This window comes from Ammospiza caudacuta, chromosome 20 (assembly GCF_027887145.1).
Source record: "Ammospiza caudacuta isolate bAmmCau1 chromosome 20, bAmmCau1.pri, whole genome shotgun sequence".
NCBI lineage: Eukaryota > Metazoa > Chordata > Aves > Passeriformes > Passerellidae > Ammospiza > Ammospiza caudacuta.
The window spans coordinates 8,499,937-8,519,797 of record NC_080612.1 but is presented as its reverse complement, the minus strand read 5'-3'; the positions used below and the strand labels follow the sequence as shown (position 1 = coordinate 8,519,797).

Genomic DNA, 19,861 nt, shown 5'->3' with positions numbered 1-19,861 from the left:
CTGGGAGGTTGATGGTGAGTGTGTAAGGGGATGTGCACAGTGTGGGTGTGCAGAGCAGCACACCTGGCTCTGCACGCACACTGCAGGGCACACACCCTGCCTTGCACACCCATGCAGTGTCATACACACCCATGCAGTGTCTCTCTCTCACACACACACACGCACACACACACGCACACACATCCCCTGCACACCCACTCAGTGTCACACACACCCACGCAGTATCACACATCCCCATCCCTTGCACACCCACGCACTGTCCAAGTCCCTTGCACACTCACGTCCCTCCCTCAAACCGCGCATGCGCACGCCCCCCATGTTACCCCCGCGCGCACGGCGCCCAACATGGCGGCGCGCCCGGCCCGGCCCCGCCCCCGGGGTGTGGCACCGACCTCCCCAAGATGGCGGCGCCCGCGGGCCGCGCCCCCGCCGTGCGAGGCGCGGGGGCTTGTGGGGGCTGCCGGCGGCGGGGCCGTCATGGGGAACTGCCACACGGTGGGGCCCAACGAGGCGCTGGTGGTGTCAGGTACGGCCGGGACACAGGGGCTGCGGGGTGACATGGAGGGCACCCTCAGGGAGTTGGGGGTCTTGGCTGTGAGGGGACTGTCAGGGGTTTCTGTCATGGGAGGATCCTGAGGGATTACGGGGGTCTCTAATGCGATGTGCTGGGAGGGGGCTTTGGGGGTCGTGGCTGAGAGGGAGCTCTCAGCGATTTGAGGCGTCCCGATCACTGGGGGGACTGCGAGGGTTTCTCTGTGATGGAGCCGCATGGGTGAAGGAGAGGGAACTGGGAGGGTCCTGGCTGTGAGGGGACTCTCAGGAGTCCCTGTCGGGGGAGGACACTGTCATGGAGAGAACGTGTGGGAGTTTGGGGGTGTCTCTGTGATGGGATGTGCAAGGAGCAGGGCATTGAGGGGTCCTGGGACTCTGAGGGATCCCAGGAGGGATCTCTGTCATAGGGGGGCCCTGAGTGATTTGGGAATAGACAGGGGGGAGGTGGGAGATGCTGTAATGGAGCTGAGGCTCCGGGGTGGTGTTCCAGCAGTGCAGAGCAGCGGGTGAGGTGCAGCCACAGCAGGAGCTGCTGATTCCCGGTGATGGCAGGCACTGGCACAGAGCTCAAACAGGCTGTGCCTGGCATTGCCAGGAAACTGTTCTGTTCCTGGGGCAGGGCGCTGCGGGCTTGTCCCTGCAGTGCCCATCTTCATCCATCACATCCTGCTGCAGCTTCCTCACCAGAACATCACCTGGACTCTCAGTGGATGCAGGTGATGCCCACTGGACATGTGGAATGTCACCAGCAGCTGACTGAGATGACTGAGGTTCTGGTTAAACCAGCCGTGAAATCCCCCATGTCTGATTCAACCTGTAGCTGCTTCAACCTGTATCTGCTGCTGAAGCTCCGGGCTGCACTTTGGCATGGACCAGGCTTTGTGCAGACAGGATTATTATTAATTCATGACTGTAGGTGGATTAATTATTGTTAGGTGATGCGAGGGCTGGGAGCTTCCCTCTGTGGCAGACTGAGGCCAGCTGCAAGGTAATGAGCACTGGTAGAAAATGCATGTGAACATCAAGGATGTGCCTCCAGTCACAGCTCTGCCACACTTGCAACTGTATTATTGTGGTTTTGGAGCCAAAGCCTCCAGCAGGCTGTGGCTGATCTGTTATCAGTTCATCTCTCTTGGATGACAGACCTGTTACGGGAATTCCTGAGGAGATGCCAGGAGCAGGCTGCAGTTCTGGAAACAGCTATGCCCACTCTGCTGGTGGCTTGTAAGGATTTACAAACCCCACCCAGCAGCTGCCCAGAGCAGCAGAATTCCTTGCAGTTCTCCTGGTCTGCAGTTCCCAGTGGGATCCAAAGCCGATGCTGGGAACCCTGTCAAAACTGGCCCTGCTTGGTGAAATGCCACATTCAGGGCAAGCTGTGCTCCAGGTGTGCTGGGATGCCCTTCAGTCTCAAAGCTTGGGTTTGCTTCTGTTCATCTCTGGAGTTTACAGCTTCCAGGATGAGGCAGCAGGAATTTGTGGCATCTGCCTGCAGTTCCAGGCGTGGTGCTTTTCCACAGCCAGGAGCAGCCAGCCCAGGACACTCCTCGAAGTGCAGCTGCGTTTTGGGAAGGGAGCAGAGATCACCCCGAGTTCTGCCAGCTGGGATGGGGTTTGGAGCTGCCACCAGGCTGGTTTTCCTCAGCTGCTGCCCAGTGTAGTCTGCAGATACTTGCTGAATCCTGAGGGCTCTGCAGGGCCCTGCAGCTCCTCTGTGTCTGTGTGCCTTAGTGAGATGTTGTAGCTACAAACCATTGAAATTCCAGGAACTTGAGCCATGTTCCTTCTGGGAAAAGCAGGGAGGACCTCGTGGGACAGGATTAATTTGTGTGATACTAAGCTGGATTTAGGGAGAGAGGGGAAGGGAAGGAGAAAGTAATAATAATTACCAATAAGCCAAAATAATATTAAATAAAATTTAGTTAAATTAATTTAAAGATACCAAATATTATTAGAGGCAGGCTTTTGGCATGCAGTCTTGAATTGTCATGTGGTAGTTATTTGAAAGACTTCACTTGGTGGGAGGGTTTTCTTTATTTTCTTTACTCAGCCTGTGCCCCTTGGCCTTTAGTCCTGGGCCTCCCCTGGCATGTGGGTTTTTCTGAGGAGGGTTGTTCTTTCTTTTCACTTTCTTGTGAGACACTCGAGTTCCTCCAGTGCTCCAGGAGCAACCAGCTGTGCCTTGGGAACGTGGAGCTTTGTATCCTTATTTGGGAAGCTGCTTCCCAGGCACAGCTCAGCACTCTGCTGGCACTGCTGTCCTTCCCCTGCTGAGCAGCACCGACCTCCTTCCAAGAACCTGCACTGCTGATCCATCCATCCCTGAGCTGCGGAGCCCAGGATTTGTGAGGAAGAGCCTTGAGTCTCCCCATATTGTGGGTCTGAGTTTTCTTGGTGCAAGGTCTGAGGAGGCTTTGGCAGGAGCCTGGCACATCACTGAGCACAACTGGAGCTGGTGGAGTTTTCAGGGAGGTGCACAAAGTACCTGTTCATCCCCATACCTGAATGTTCCCACCAGCCAAATGGGCTGTGAAATTCTGGGTTTGGGTTACAATCTGGTTAAATGCAGCTTTTGTGGCTAAGGTCCATCTGCTGATTTTAAATACAGCGCTATAATGTTTCCACAGTGTCACAATAAGGAAATCTCTATTTGTAGTGGCCATATTCATCTGACAGTTACCAAACAGTGTTGCCTAAATCTCTGCAGTTGAACCATTTTTCCTTCTGGCTGCAGTAGAGGAGCTCTGAGGGGAACACCTGGAATTATGTGACAGGGAAAGTGGGCACAGCCCTCCCTGTTCCTGCGTCAGAACAAACTGCTACTTCAGCAGAATTTTAGGGAGTGAAAGGAGGAAAAAAATTCAGGGAGTGCAACCCAGCCAAGCCAACTTTATCTCCTAGGAGACTACTGAGACAAGTGTGTTGCTTGTAACATCTACAAGAAGTCAAGTAGAGGTATTTGCCATGTTCAGCTAATCTGATTCCTCCTCAGGTGAGCAGAAATCAGCTTGAGAAATATGCTCCAGCCCAGTTTCTCAAATTTTAGTTTGGTGCAGCACCCTTTGGGGCTCCTTGATGTCGGTCAAAGAAGAGCTAGCAGTTAAATCTAGTTTTGTGTAGACATTTCCTGCTGCATGCCAGCAGTCAAGGGTGTGTAACCCTTCCAGGGCTGCTCTAAGCTCTTCCATCCTGTTACTGCATCCCTCTTATCCATTCAAGAACTGCTCATGTGCTATTTTCATGTTACTTTTCTAAGTTGAAAGCCTAAAATAAGGATTTCTTGAGGTTCTTGAAGCCCTTCCTGCAAGAGACCTACAGTGCACAGTGCAAGAAGGAACTGGTTTCTTAGATATTATGAAATAAATATGAAACTGCCTGGAAGACCATTGCCAGGAAATTTGACAGTAGCTCACTGTTCAGCTGAAAGAATTTATCAAGTAAGTTCCTTGTTTTGGCTTGGATAATGGAATCGAGAATGTGCTTATTGAATTTGCAGGCTGAGCTGGGAATGGGTTTTAGAGCTTTGAAGAGCTGGATCAGGATCAAAACAAACTCTGGAGTTTGACCCAATGGGCTGAACAAAACCCCGTGCAGTTCTGGAAGGAGAAATATAAAAGTTACATTTAGGTGAGAAGAGTTTTTTGCATGAAAATGGAATGAGAAGGTCCAGGAACATAAATGGAACAGGAATGTCCTGTGGAAAGATACGGTGGGCAGCAAGAGCCACCTGAACCCTCACAGTGATGGTGCAATTCCAGTTCTTCAGCCTCAAAAGGAGTAGGAGCTTGTGGGCAGGAGCAGGCAGCTTCAGCTGGCTCTCAGGAGGTTCATACAGTTCATTCAGTTCAAACTTTCCCAGGGCTGTGCTTGGGGTGTTCCACCTCTTGCACCAGGCAAGCTGTACAGGAAACTTGCAGTGGCACTGGTGGTTTAACTGAGTGCTCCTGCAGATTTAGGTTTGTCATTTTGGCAAGCCAAAACTCTTTCCCCACAGTTGGTTTCTCAGTGCTTGTGATGCTCAGGGGTTGCTGAGAGTGCAGCGTTGCCGCTGGTCCCAAGTCATGAGTGCTCAGAAGGGCCCTTACCCAGCTCCTCTGGGATCTTTCCTTCTCAGGAGCTGCTTCTTCACCTTTTTGAGCATGGTGGGGCTCAAGGTTTGCCTTGTCATGTGCTTGTTAAATCTCCAGGACTTGTAAACTACTCTTTGGAAAGCCTGTTAGGAGGAGGTGGACAATAGCCTCAGACCTTTCCTTTTGGTTTCCAAAAGGAATTTTGGGGTAGTTTCTCAGTGATTTTGTTGTGTGGCTTCATTGCTGTTTGTCTTATCTGAGTTGCTGTTTATGAGATGAGTTATTGAATGTGTTTTTAAACTCACTCTATAGCCTTGTTACTCTTTAAGTCATTTTCATATAAATCACATCCAGAACAAGATAGCCAGTGAAATCTGCTTTCATCTGCTGCAGTGACCATCAGAGGCTTTTATGGATTCAACTCAGAACCCTGCATCTTTTAAAATTAATTTTTGTTAACCTTATACCATTTCTGCATGTGAACAAATCCTAATTTATACGCACAGAGAGGCCTAAGAGCCATACACTGACTTTAGTTTGGGCCCTGCTCTAGGATGTGATTTTCTTTATGCATGCTTTTGCCTTCCTCTATCTCTGCATTATCTCTTGTCAGTGCCTGTTTTCAATTACCAACTTTTCCCTGCTCTGTCTGCGCTCAGCATTCTGTTTACCATGACCTGATTTTGGAAAGCTCACCACTTCCTGCCAGAGAGGTAACTCAGTGCCCGGGTTACCTGGGAGAGCAAACAACACTGAGCTTGTTCAGATCATCCCAGCTTTGATGTTTTGAGCCCTGTGTCCCCAAAACTGTTGAGGCTCATGTTCTTCCTTGCTCACTTCCTGCATCTGCTGAGAGCTCCTTTTATCTACCAACCCCCAAGCGATTAATCTTATTTCATAACAAAAAAAAAAAAAAAAAAAAAAAAAAAAAAAAAAAAAAAAAAAAAAACCAAAAAAAAATGAAACAAACAGACAACGTGCTTTCTCCTGGCTCTGGGAATTCTTGCTTGAACATGGGAGCCCTTCATTGGGAAGAGGCCAAGCTGGCTGGCAGCTCCCTGGCTATGAATCCTCCATTTGTGGCCCTGCACACTGCCCCGGAAGAGGCACCGTGGATGTTTGTGGAAGCCACTGTGAGACCCAGTCTGCTGGAACAGTGGGCGTATTATAGCTGGGAAAGGCAATTTCTCTGCCAAATCTCATTGTGCAAGAGGGTTTATTCTCTAGCCTTGCAAAGGTTTTTGCTTTGTTGGTTCCTTTTTCACTTGCTGCCTGAGAATTGAGAAAGAGGCGGCAGGACCGCCATGGAAAATGAGCCCTCAGCTCCTCAGCCTTGCCAGGACGGAGCTCTGCTGCACTCAGACGTCCAGCAGGCATGAAGGCAGCTGGCTGGCATCCCACTCCTCCTTCATGTGTTACTTTTCCCTGGTTTTTTTAGGCTTTGAACAGTTTTTGACATATAATCTAGCTCAGCAGACCATGCTCTGCAGCTGTGTTGTGGAGCACCAGGAAGCAAATGTGGAGCTCATTTTGTGTGTGATACTAAATAAGGTATTTCCTTGCATTTCCTACAGAAGAAGAGGAACATCTGTGTGGAGAGGCACTCTCCTGTAACAATGGGTTTAGGGTGCAAAGCTTTCTCAGGATATTATTAAGAAAAAATTAACAGAGGTTCAGTAAAACCACATAGACCCTGGGAAATAAACTACCTTTCCATGTGGTGCTGCTTTTCCTGAGTGCCAGGAACACCTCCCTTCCTGTTCTTGGAAAACAAGGGCCTGGCTGAAAGGCTGAGCTAACCAGGCTGACGCCCTCCAAGAAATGTTAAAGGCATTGTGGTTACTGCAGGATGTTGTATCATCAGCTTCTGTAACGCTTGCCTGGCTGAAATCCCCTTCCAGCTACAGGAAAAAGCTATCCAAAGGCTGGCTCAGAGGTGACAGGAGAATATTCCTCTAGGCTGTGCAGCACAGGAGATCTGAAAAAGTGTGTGAAGCCTTTTTCCCTTTGCATTTAATTCTTACTGAAATGCAAGAATTGTAGATGGGGCAGATCTGCTGGTTTGTCAAACACTGCATGGAAGCCAGTGAGGCAGGCAGTGTGTGGCCAGTGTCTGCAAGCAGACAGTGCTTGGAAGTAGGCAAAAGATGGCTAAATGACAGGGAACTGGAGCAACAGAAGGAGCAGGAAAGGAGGAGAACAAGGAGGACAGAGTCCCCTCCTGCAGTCAGAGGGCCCTGCAGGCACGCTGGCCAGGATGTGTGCTGCTTCTGCTCTTCATTTTGACCTATGCAAACAATGCTGGTCATTCCTCTTGAAAGGGCTGCTGGCTTCATCCTTGTCCCTTTCCCCTCCCACAGCCCAGAGCTCCCAGAGCCACTCTGTTTTCTGCATTCCTGCTCTTCCTGTGTGCTGGCCCTGTCTTGCCTGCAGAGCTCTATCCCGCAGGGCTGGAGCTGGCTGTTGCTGTGTTTGCACAGCACTCGCCTTGCTGAGGCCCTCGGGCACTGCTGTAGTAAGAGTGATTATGGAGAGCAGCTGAGAGAGGGAATTCTGGCTCCATCTGCCTGAGAGTCAGCAGCTCCCAGCCCTGGTCCGAGCCAGGGAACTGCAGAGTTCCTCCCTTCCCAGCCATCAGTCTGATCACTGGCAGGGTGCTCTCTTGAAAGGCAGCAGGTGTCTTGTTCTTTAAATCAGAGATATGAAAATCCAGACAGCATCTTCTGGCTTCACCAGGATCAAATCTTAAATGTGTCAGAAGGGTTCTGGAGGCTGCCTGAACCTTGAGCACATCCAGCTCTGAGATGGACCATCAAAGCATCAGACAGTGTGCTACTTGCACAGGCCAGAATTAAGAGGTGTTTTTTGGGAGCTCAAAGGTTCTTCTCTCTTCCAATGTTGGTTTGAGAGCTTCTGTGGGAATTAAAGGATGATGTAAGGGAAAGGAGGTGGATTTCTTATGTGGCTTTCCAAAGCAATTAACATCACAGTTGAAGATACTGATATTGATTCTGGTTGCTGAAAGGGCTGAAAAAATAAAGCCCTGGTTTGGCATAGATTCCCTTTCTGTGTGTTACTGTTTGTCATAGTGAATTATACAAATAATACTTTCCAACTTTATAAGACAATTCCAAAAAAGGTTGCCTTGGGAAAACTGCCATGTGAAGCTCATAGAGAGGAGGAAGAGGAGGAACTCCTCTGCTTGTTAGTTACTCCCTGTCCAAGAGCACATGCATGTGTGCAATCCTGATGTCTCTGTGCTCGCTGCAGGTGGCTGCTGTGGCTCTGATGAGAAGCAATATGTGTATGGAGGCTGGGCCTGGGCTTGGTGGTGCATTACTGACACCCAAAGGTAAGGAGACCCCTGTTATCTGTGGGCTTTTGGAGTGGGAATTTGGCAAAATCATCCCGGTGGGGCTGTCAGCAGTATTTTTAGGAGCACTGTATCAGGCACTGTGTATGAAATCAGGGATGAGCATCAGGAGTTCTTTGCTGGCTGTTGGCATGGGGACAGCTGGGTGCCACAGTGCAAAAGACACACACAAAAAAAGAAATCACATGCTTTCAGCTGGAGTGCTTTTCAGACAGCCTCTGTGTCCACAAGAGGAGCCAAGCTCTGCCCAGTATGGCTCAACCCCTCACCCAGTAACAAACCAGTTTGTGGCCTGCAGTGCACCAGTGCCCCCCTCTGCTCCTCAAGTTTCTCTTTGTAAAGATCTGCTGACTGCTGTCACCTTGGGAGCAGACTGTTCCCTTTTAAAACCACGGGATTTCCTTTCTCTCCCTTTCCTCAGTGGTGGAGTTTGCTTGCTGCTGCTTACAGTCTGGTCTCTGAGCTGGCATGCTGTGGTAGTGCTGCTGTCCTGCTAATACAGCTCTTTGTGTCTAGGATGTGTAGGAATGCTCCCTCCCAAATCATCCCTCATGTTCACTGATACGGGTTTCCTCCATCTGTGTAAAAAAATATCAGGGAAAAGGATAAAGACGTGACTTTTGAGTTTTACACTGAGTGATGGCCAGAGGTTGTAGTTAATCCTTACAGCCTTTTCCAGCCTCTTTTCCCTGTACCTCACCAGCAGAGTGAGCATGTGGCTGCCCTCACTCTGCACATGATGGGAGGTGGGAGAGGAAGGAAAAGCCCAGCTTCTGGGCTCAGTGTTTAAGGGCTGCATTGGAGCCAGGCAAGCTACATTCCCAAATTTTTGTGAGACATCTTGTTGGGAGAACTGTTAATTGAACAAATGGTTCTTGCTTCTCCTCTTCTTCTGAGAAGCAGTGCAGGACCTTGACCTGCCCAGTGCAGAAGGTCAGATACATTTGGGAGGCTGATTTATTGAGTTAAGGACAGGCTGAATCCAGGGCCAAGAACTAGAGTGCCAGGAATGAGCTGTTATATGATAGAGGTCTGGGCATTATTTAGCAAATGGGGCTCTTGACAGGAATTCCAGCATCCAAACAAACCTTCTGCTTTAAAATCCATACAATTTCATGCCATGGGGTATGGGGCTTAACTCTCCTTTCTTGCATGCCATAAGCTGTGCCCCAGATGGAGCCCTCTGCATTAACATGAAGAGTGAGACAGATTTCCTTCTCTGAAATTAGGACATTTTTTCTGGAACTGCCAGTGCTGCAAGCAAGCGAGACAGGAGCAATTGTGTTGCTGTCAGCGGCATCCCGTCAGGTAGCATTAACCTGGGAACAAAAGGAACACTTAGAGCTGGCAGGGTGCTGGGCACTTATCCTGCTGCAACCTTGAGCACTGGGGAAAAACAAGGGGAAGAAATGCTGTCCCTGTTTTGGGGTCAGAAATAAAAGCAGTGACAGAGACAGTGTGGTCTAATATGCCTTTGGGGAAGCCAAATGGTGCTAATTCAGCTTCCCAGGACAGCACTTGGAAGCAGCTTCTCTCCTCAGTGCCTTAGCCAGGGGTGGGTAGCCAGGTCCCTGGTGTTTTCATTTATCTGTTCTCTCTTAAATACTGACATAGAAGCATCTAAATTATTACCAAAAGGAATTTTTCTGTTTGCAAGCATTACTTCAACAGAGAACTCCAGCTGACACCAGGATGGCACAGTTTTGTGTGCAGGGTGGGGACGAGCCCCCAGCCTGTTTATCCTCAATAAAAGGAACTGCTGGATGCTGTAAACTCCCTCCCATGACCAGGGAAGCTGATTGTGGAGCCCTGGGAGCAAACTGACCAGGGAAAAGCTGAAACCTGAAAGTCTCGTCTGTCCTTTGCAAGGAGTGTCTTACTCTGTGGTAACTGCTCTGTGTATTTGCTGTCCTACCCTTACTCCTCCCTGCTCAGAGTGTCTTTGGAGGTTTTGACCATCCTCTGTCGCTGCGAGAATGTTGAGACGTCGGAGGGGGTCCCCCTGTACGTAACAGGGGTTGCACAGGTAATAATCCTCCAGCTTCCTAACACCCTGTCTAACTGTTTATTTAGTTTTGAGCAGCAGCAGCAGCAGCAGGATAACATAAAAAATAATGGTTTTCTAATGGGACAGCTGAAATCTCCCTACTCTCCTTCTCCTTCTCCAGCACTTGCTCTGTGGCTCTCCACAGTTCATAGGTAATGCAGACAGGTACATTCCTGGCAAATTCCAAATTCAGCATTGCTGTACCTAACATTTGCTCCTGCTGTAACCCTTTCCTTGCCAGCGCTGTCTCCAATGGGGGCTTGGGGCAGAGCAGAAGGGCATCTGGAGGCACACTTTTGTGTGGAGGCACAGGCACACCAGGTTGGATTCTGTACAGGATTTGGGACAGGTGGGAAGGCAGATTTTGTGCCATTTCAAAATTGTAACTGTGCCTGGCTCTGCTGTATTGTCTATGGATTCCCACTCAGCCCTTCTTCCTCCACATGGAGACACTGCCCATTTTGGATGTTGTCACCTTTGAAAATACAGCACAGAGACCTCAGATAAGTTGCAGCACACAGGACTGGCATTATGAGCCAGTAAGGACTAAATACCCCTGTGAACAGAACTAAGAAGCAGCACAGTTTGGAAATTAAATTCCAAGTCTAGATTAGACCTTCAGAAGGCTGAAATCCTGCAGTATCTGATTAAAGCTGTGAACACATGGCAAAAAATGCCTGTGCATGTCCTGGCCAGTGGGATGTGTTTGATCAGCTCCCAGTTTGCGTGCCAGTTTAATTAGGACAGTGGCCAAGGCAGGCAGAACTTGCAGGATAGGTTTCAGCACTTCCAGCCAATCCTGGAGTAACTCAGCATGCACACAGCAGCCCAGGGCAGCCCCTTCATGGTTCAGATGTTTGACCTGATGTTCACTGACACAAACTCTGCCCCGTGGCTCCCTGTCCTGACTCCCAACATCTTTCTGGCTCGTTATGGCTGATACAGGAGCCAGGCTTGGCTTCCTGGAACCTGCCACAGCCCAAGATGTCCCTTGTTTTACCAAATGGTGACCTGTCAGCAAATTGCTGGGACTGACCAAAGTACCTTGAGCCCCACCTGGGGTGACTGAGGCGGCTCTGGAGCTGCAGGATCTGTTCCTGGGTGCCGGATGCTCTACAGGTGCTGCCATAAAGAGCTGGGACTCATTTCCATCTTTGGGTCATGGGACACTGGAAAAATAGAGGGAGAGCTGAACCAGGTCAGGGGGTAGGTCTGTGGTAAGGCTAACCCAGGGCTTCTTCAGCATCAGTGTCAGGTTCTGCCAAGCACCAGCACTCATGAGAGATGGGTGGGAGCATCCCAGTTCTGTGCTGTGCTTTCAAACCAGTGACACCACCCCGTGCTGCCGTGGCACAATGAGCCTCTGACAGAGGCTTTGGGCTCCCAATGCTGCAGCTTCTGGCTCCTCACAAACCAGCAGGAGGGAAAGGGCCACAGGATAATTTCCAGTCTGGATTCCAGCCTTTGCTGATAAATTACTTTTAAGCATTATCTGAAAATCTGTTTCTTGGCCACAATGCCCTGTCTGTCTCCAGTCACAGACATGCTCCCTTGGCTGCATTCTGTGCCTGCCTTGCATTACCTGTGATGAGTGCAGCAGGTGGCCCGGGGCAGGAGATGCAAAGGGAAGAGCTGAGTGTGTGTAACCTGGAAACGTGCAAACATTTTACGTTTTTTGGCAGGATTTCCCTAGAGATAATGACGTTACAGCCCAGGTGTGAGGACGTAGAGACGGCGGAGGGGGTAGCTATAACTGTCACAGGTGTGGCACAGGTACAGTAACTCCAAAACATCATTTCAGGAATGCATGTCTCTAACTTACCTCTGGTTTTCCCTCTGAAGAGGTTGCTGTTGTCCAGGGAGAGAAGCCAGCTGCTCTGGAATAAACCTTTGTACCAAATCACATTGTCCTTGTTGGTACAAACACGCTCCAGCATGCTCCATGTGGTGAAGGGGGTTGTGACTTCTCCTTCTCTTCCCAGAATCATTTTTTTCTGGTGTCTCATTTGTCCACGTGGCAAATAAGGTGTGTGGGGGTGACTTGATGTGTTTGTGGAATGCTGATGTGCTGTGGTGCCCTTGGAGCTGTGTGTGACCCCACAGGACTGACCCATAACCTCCTGAGATGGTATTGAGCGTTATATTCCTTTGGATTGTTATTGTTAGCACATGGGCCTTGTAATTCTTCATGGTGAGTTAAAGCTTGAAAAAAAGAATTTACTCCCTCCAGGCACTAAAACTGGCGTGTAAAATTTTTGGCTGGAATTGAATTTTTATTCTTTACAGCTTTTTTCAAATGTAAGAACCTGCTTTTGCTGCTTGTGGCAGCACACCAAAACCCTGCACTTCTTGGAGCCTGAGGTCTGCTGTCCTGGTACAGTCTGTCCTTGGGGCCAGCTCCTGCCCTGGGGAGGATGCTGGGAGGGAAATGTTAGTTTTTGAGGGAATTTGGCTCCTCCAATAGGCAGCTGGATGCTGTGATTGAAAATTACTCCTGGCAGCTCATTCTGCAATTGGGTGGACAAACCAAGGGTGGCTCTCAGTGCACACAGGGCTGTGGTCACTGTGTTGTCACAGGGCAAGTGGCTGCCACATTCTCTGTGGAAAGCTCTGGAGCCAAGGGGAGCTGTTGAGTGAAAATCCCTCATGGATCCAGCACCCTTGGTTTCTATTTTTCAGTACTTTATATCCATCTTTCACTTAGTTTCCAGTCCTTGGTGTCCATTTAGCTGCTAAGGTGTCATATAACCCCAGTGGTCTTTGCATGGTTGGCAAAAATGTGTGCACCCATGTCTCCCTTCACACTCTTTTCCTAAAACTGTAGGCATTTCCCTCTGTATTTGGTGTTTCTTTGAAGCCAGCATTCCCTTTTGTCCTAGTTTTGGGAAATCCTTCCTGCAAAATGGTCTGGTAGCAGAGGGCTGGATCACCAGGTGCCTTGATTTAAAAATGCAGACCCCAGTTCATCTCATTCATGTTGTTCTCTCTTCTCACTGTTCATTTTTCCCACTGACAGTTAATTTTAAAGCTGTGATCCAAGGAATTGCCACACAGAAAGCAGCCTCAAGGCTGTTGGGGATGTGCATGGCAGAGATTACCTTAATTCTGCAGAAGCACTTTTTGAGGCAAACAAAACGTTTTTCTGTTAAGGGTTTGAGCAAAAAAAAAAAAAAGGGGATAAAAACCCAAACAAATTATTCCTAGAGAAACAGCTTTTAAAGTATTTGCTGCAATGATAGAAGTGCTTAATGTGCATAAGGATGAGGGGGGATGTAATGAGGAGGGATGTAATGAGTGCTCACCAGTAGCCTCCTTCCCGTGTTGGCTGGGTGCTGGGATGTGCTGGGATGTGCTGGGATGCTGCTCCCTCAGGTCATGCTGGGTTCTCTATCCTTGTGCAGCATTTTCCTGAGCCTCCAGCTAATTGGATTCTCTGTGCTCACCCCTCACTGCGAGTGAAGCTGGCTGGAGCAGGGTGTGGAGGCATGGATCCTGCACAGGGCATTGCTGGATGGAGGCTCTCTGATCCCCTGCCAGCTCAGGGCTGTCCCTCTGATGGCAGTGACATTTGAGTGTCGCAGTGCCCTGCCTCAAACCCTGCAAAACACGCTGAGCACAAATTGCTCAACTCTGCTTTCTTTTGTGCAGCCTTTGCTTTGGAGGCTGGGATCTGTATTCCATGCAGAGCCAGGCTCCCCTGGGCTGGCCAGAGCTCAGCAGTGGAGGCTGCCTGGCTTTATCCAGAGGCTGAATCATTCCTTGCTCCTAAGTACCACGGGGATTCTCCTGATGAACATCCTGCCCTGTGCTCTGTCCTCCCCACAGCTCCCCAGGGTGGGGATTGTTTGGAGAGGTGGAATTGCTGGCAGATGCTCGCCATAAATGTCACTGCTGAGTCTAATTGCTTTTGGTACTTGCAGAGATCTCCTGTTAGCTGTGAGAGGAGCCTCACACTCCTGGGTGCAGCTCCAGAGCAGCTCTCCCAACTCCCCCTTGTGTGGGAAGAGCACACTGCTGGCCTGGGGTGTAGGGACAAGAAAAACCACTGTGGAATTGGCCCCAAAATGATCCCAAGAGGCTTTGGGGACAATGCAGAAGAGGATTGCCATACTTGCCTGAGGTTGTTTGACATTTTGACTGGGAGAGCCAGTCTGGGAAGCAGCAGTAGGAAATAGGCTCAGCCTGGGTTGGTGTTTCTAAACATTACAAGGGGCAGGGTTGTGGCAGGTGAGTTTTGGCCAGCTCACTGTGTCTAGCATAGCCCACCTCCTGTCCCCATAGAGACAGTCAGTCCCAGCTGTCCTGCTCTCTGACACTGCCTGGGCAGGTGCTGCTGTTTGGCTCTGGAGGGATGATTCTGTGTGTGGGGGCTGTCAGACAAGACTCTCAAGATAGAGCTGTGTTGCTTCTGCAGCTGAAAGTGCTAGAAGGTATCAGGATGAGGTCTGTAGCCTGTGACTCCCTCCACAGTGTGCACTGGGACCCTCAGAGGGCCCCTGTACAGCATCTGTGCTTTGGAAAGCTCAGAACCAGGTCCAGCCGAGGTTCTTGGGGCAGGACTCAGGGTGCCACCAGCTCTTTGTGGGACAGGAGGCACTGCCCAGCCCAGCTGTGTCCATGAGAGGGTGCTGTAGGATGCAGAAAGCTGTGTGGCTGCTCTGGACCTGCTCCCTCTCTGGTGCTGCCAGCACAGAATGTCCCTGTGCCCAGCCTTTGCCTGAGCCCTCAGACTGGACATGGCCACCAGGAGCTGTTGTCTTGGTGGGTTGCACCCCTCATAGCTGGGTGCTGTAGGCACAGAGCTCCACTGCCTAACACACCCCACAGGGGTTTGTAATTCACTGTGCCTTTAAAAAACAGCCCCAGGACCAGCAGGGCCATCCTGGGATCGTGGCTTGGCTGGAATGGGGGCACTTTTAGGCCTGGCTCTGGTGAAAACATTTCTGGGGTGGATGTGTCCCAGCTCTGGGGACTGTCACCACACTGACCACATGGAGCAGAGCAGCCAAGTCCTGACCATGGCACATTGGGGTCATTGCAGAGGATGTCAGGGAGCTCCCAGCTACAGCAGGACAAAGCAGTGGCCTTATTGTCCCATCCCTCCTTCCAGGGAACCCTGAATGGACCCCCTGTTCCCAAGCTGCTCCTTGGGCATGTCACACTCTTTCACATTCTCTGTCTTTTTGGGGTCAGAAAAATTAATTCTAGTGAAAGAGGAGGAAGAGAAAGGTAACAAAATGGGGTTTGGCCAGGGGTGGTTAATACCCAGCTTTCTTCTGACTGGTGTTGGTGCAGTGGCTGAACTGCTGTTTCTGGGGTTTTTGTAGGGTTTCTGTGAGCTGGGTCTGGTAGGGCTAGGCTCTGTCCCCACTGCTGAGCAACTCCACACTGATCTGCTGTCAGGGTTTGGGCAGCAGCACAGAGAGCAGGGGCTGGTCCAGTGGCCTGGCTCAGTGTGGGGACAGCTCAGCATGGTGACAGCTCGGCGTGGGGACAGCTCGGTGTGGTCCCTTGGAGCATCAGTAGCATGGGGGCCTGGCAGCTTGGTGGTGGTACTGCTGCTGCTGCTGCTGCTGCTGGGTGCCTGCACCTCCTGGACAGGCACCTTCAGCCCCTCTGCTTCTGTCTCCTGTCTCTAGGTGAAGATAATGACCGAGAAGGAGCTCCTGGCTGTGGCCTGCGAGCAGTTCTTGGGGAAGAACGTGCAGGATGTGAAGAACGTGGTCCTGCAGACTCTGGAGGGACATCTGCGCTCCATCCTGGGTATGGAGGGCTCATCCCCTGCAGGCACCTGAGTGGCTTTGTCCCCTCTCAGCTGGCTGGTCCCAGCAGTATCGCTGCCACCACGCAGCCACACGGGACCGTCCTGTGCTGCCTGCAGAGGTGGCATCTCCCCTCCAGCAGCTCCCTCTGCGTGGCTGGGCCTGGTGATAAATGAGTTTTCGGTGCCTGCAGTGAGAGATGTCTGAGTCCCCAAGGGCCACAGGTAGCACATGTGGGTGGTGGTTGCACTTGTGAGACTGAGATGTTGCTGCCCCTGCTGTGGCAGAGGATTACGCCCTTGAGCCCAGGCCTGAAGAGATTAGGGACAACAGGGATGTTGCTGAGCTTAGACCCATGTTTTTGTGTGTTACCTGTTCCAAATAAAGTGCTTCACCTTCCTCCCCTCTGCAGGTACCCTGACAGTGGAGCAGATCTACCAGGACAGGGACCAGTTTGCCAAGCTGGTGCGGGAGGTGGCAGCTCCCGATGTGGGTCGCATGGGCATCGAGATCCTGAGTTTCACCATCAAGGTACACCCAGATGTTGGGCAGTGCTCTAGGCAGAGCTGCAGGAGCAGCAGGAGAGCCTGGCCCTGACCCCCCTGCTGCAGCTGGAAGGCTCAGGCTGACAGCCTGTCCCAGCCCTCCGGGGGTTTCCATGACAGCCGCCACAGCATGTCCTGTATCCAGGCAGCTGGGCCAAGAGCACGGGGTAGCTGCCTCTGTAAACAGGCTCATGGAGAGAGCTGGCTGATAACCCAGCCTCCTGGGAGTGAGGGAAGATGTTGGGATGGCCTCCTTCTCCCTGCCCTCCCTGTTTGTTTGGAACAGCTGACGTGACGCATTCTCACCTGGCCTGACCACACTGAGCTTCAATGGGAAAGGGAGCAAGATGGAGTCACTCATTTGAAGTGGTTATGACTTATCTCCCCTCCCCAGGATGTCTATGATAAAGTGGATTACCTGAGCTCCCTGGGGAAGACTCAGATTGCAGCTGTCCAAAGGGATGCAGACATTGGAGTGGCAGAAGCCGAGCGGGATGCTGGCATTCGGGTGAGTCTGGGGACGTGCTGGCCTTCCCTGGAGCAGCCTTTTCTGCTCCAACTGCATGCCCTGAAGCTCTGCTCTCTGTTCCCTCTCCACAGGAGGCAGAGTGCAAGAAGGAAATGCTGAATATCAAGTTCATGGCAGATACCAAAATAGCAGATTCCAAACGGGCTTTTGAGTTGCAGAAAGCTGCCTTCACTGAGGAGGTCAACATGAAGGTGAGAGTATCCCACAGCCCACTACTGTTCCCTGGAGGGTCTGTGGTGGTGCTGGTAGCTCTGGGACTTGTCATCTTCTTCCTCGTGCATCTGTTAGGAGAGCTGGAGGTGGAGAACCCAGGTCTGTGTGTCACTGTGAGCTTGCAGCAGATTCCTCTCCTGTTTGCAGGAATTTGGTGGGACTTGAAGAGGCAAGGATGGGGAGGGTTGAACCTGGAGCTGAGTGGCAAGAGCAGCGCTGAGGATTGGGATGTCACCACTGGGCAAAGGTTCAATAGCAGGAGTCATGTCTGGTTTTGGGGTCCTTATGTCTGCATACCCGAGTTCATGGCCCTGACCCCTGTTCTCCTGTCCCCCATGTGCAGACTGCAGAGGCCCAGCTGGCCTACGAGCTCCAGAGCGCCCGGGAGCAGCAGAAGATCCGTCAGGAGGAGATCGAGATCGAGGTGGTGGAGCGCAAGAAGCAGATTGAGGTGGAGGAGAAGGAGGTGCTGCGGATGGAGAAGGAGCTGACGGCCACCGTGAAGCAGCCGGCCGAGGCCGAGGCCTATCGCATCCAGCAGATCGCCGAGGGCGAGAAGTGAGTGAGGAGGGACACGGTGCTGCCCTGAGCCCCAGCTCCTGGGCTCTCTGCAGGCATCCAGGCTGCTGCAGGGCTGCCTTTCCCTTGCCAGGGTGAAGCAAATCCTGCTGGCTCAGGCGGAGGCAGAGAAGATCCGCAAGATCGGAGAGGCCGAGGCTTTTGTGATCGAGGCCGTCGGGATGGCCGAGGCTGAGGGGCTGAAGCTGAAAGCAGAAGCGCTCCAGAAGTATGGAGAAGCTGCCCAGCTGGCTCTAGTGCTGGATGCACTGCCTGAGGTGAGGAGCGGGCAGCTTTCCCCTGCTCCATGTGGGCTGGGGGGGTTTCCAGACTGGACTGTGTCTCCTGAGGGCACAGCAAGGCCCTGTAGGGACCTTTCCCCGTGAGCTGCTGAGCAGTTCCCTCACTCTCTGCTCTCCCTGCTTCCCCAGATTGCTGCCAAAGTGTCTGCTCCCCTCTCCAAAGTGGATGAGATCGTTATTCTCAGTGGAGAGAAGGGCAGCACCATGTCTGATGTGAACCGTCTCCTGGCTGAGATCCCCAACTCCGTGCGTGCCATCACTGGTGTGGATCTCACAAAGGTGAGCTGAGCACAGGGACTTGCCTGGAAGCTTTCAGCCTCCCAGGAAACCTCTCCTTCCCCAGCCCTCACCACCACAGAGTGCAGGCAGTGCCCTGCCTCCCCTCCTGCAGCCCTAACGGCTTCTCTCTTCCCCTCCTGCAGCTTCCTCTGTTCCAGAAAGCCACCGAGGCCAAGGAATGAGGTTGGCCAACCCAAAGCTAGTGAAGATCACTCCCTGTTATGCACTCAGACATCAACTGCCTTCTACACATGGGAATTCCTTTTATATCAAAGACAATCCGAGTTTTGTTTGTAACTGGTGCCTTATTTTGTAGGGCCAGAAAGATGCATGTCCTGTCTGCTGCTCTTTTTATTCCAAAGCTGAGAGAGAATTTATTTTCTAATTAACTTTGTGTTGTCTCAGTCCAATGCCATCCCCAGTTATGACTGGCAGCTTGTCTGGTGTTGCAGTACCTGTGCCTTGCTGTTCTCTGCCCTGGGGTAAGCACCTGGGACTTGGAGCAGAGGGTTGGGTTGGGGAGATTTAGGAAGAGAACCAGGACCCCCCTCCCCTGGGCTCCCTGCCCTGTCTCAGTGAACCTCCTGGGCCCTGTCCCAGCCCTGCCTCTGCCCACAGCTGTCCCTGTCTCACCCCCAGCGTCCCCACAGTGCCACCAGCCCTGCCCAGGCTGGGTGGGTGGCACTCAACCCCCTCACAAAAGGTGACAATCAGCACTAGCAGTGGGTGCTGCCCTCTCCCATGCTTGGGGAATTTTCATCACAGGATCTGAAGCAGGGAGAGCTCCAGGGGACAGAGGGAGCCCAGCTCAGCCCTGGTGAGATCTCACCACCACAAATACCAAAAAGCAGCGCTGTGCCGAAGCCACCCATCTCCTGAGAGGGCAGTGAAGCCACTGTGGCTGCTGTCCCCAGGTGCTGTGACACTTCCCAACCCCACAACTACTCAAGCAGAGTGGTGCTCAGAGGTGGGACCAGCAGGACGCTGGGGTGGGGACAGGCTCCTCCAGCACAGCCTGTGCAGCTGCCCCTGCCTCCCTCCCTTCCTCCCCCTGCCTCTTAGGCCAGTGGCTTTGTTGCCTTGTGACAATGTGAAGGAGATTGTCCCTGTGTGTGCCAGTCCTCCCCACAGTGCCCTCCCCAGCCTGTCCCAGTGCCTGGTTCAGCGTGGCTGGCACAGCTCAGTGTGTGCAGTCAGCCTGGCACTGCCGGCAGCGGGGCTCTGGGTGTCCTGCACCCCGTATCCCCACCCCGTGCCACAGGGCAGCTGCAGGTCCCTCCCGGCGCTGTCCTTTGCCAGTGGTGACCCAGGGTGGCTGCAGGTCCCTCCCGGCGCTGTCCTTTGCCAGGACTGACCCTCGGCGGGTGCTGCAGGGCCCCCCCGTGCCCCCCGTGCCCTTATCAGCCCCCGGGTGGGCAGGCGTGCCGGGCTGGGCCGGGCCGGGCCGGGCTCTATCTGCATGTGCCGCCACCCCGCTGCCGTGAGATAACAAACAAACCCTTGAATAAACCCTTGTCACCTCCTGCTGGGCTCTGTCTGTCTGTCTGTCCCGCCCCGGGTCCCCTGCGTGGCTCGGGCTGCTTGGTGCTCCCACAGGGATGGGGGACAAGGAATGTGGGGAGGTGAGGTTC

The 19,861-nt window shown here is 52.2% G+C and overlaps 1 protein-coding gene across 4 annotated transcripts; it reads left to right on the top strand.

Moving 5' to 3' along the window:
• Positions 1-477: 477 nt before the first annotated feature.
• FLOT2 (flotillin 2) lies at positions 478-19,725 on the top strand. 4 transcript variants are annotated; one of them, XM_058817733.1, is made up of 11 exons: positions 478-526; positions 7,893-7,974; positions 11,725-11,815; positions 15,682-15,805; positions 16,217-16,335; positions 16,744-16,857; positions 16,950-17,069; positions 17,435-17,649; positions 17,744-17,927; positions 18,081-18,230; positions 18,374-19,725. In XM_058817733.1, exons 1-11 carry the CDS (start codon positions 478-480, stop codon positions 18,410-18,412), a joined length of 1,287 nt encoding a protein of 428 aa, XP_058673716.1. In that variant the 3' UTR covers positions 18,413-19,725. The 4 variants fall into 4 exon arrangements, with proteins under 4 accessions (XP_058673716.1, XP_058673717.1, XP_058673719.1 ...); XM_058817734.1 differs by lacking the exon at positions 11,725-11,815 and adding an exon at positions 9,931-10,021; XM_058817736.1 differs by lacking the exons at positions 478-526; positions 7,893-7,974 and adding an exon at positions 9,283-9,303.
• Positions 19,726-19,861: the final 136 nt, after the last annotated feature.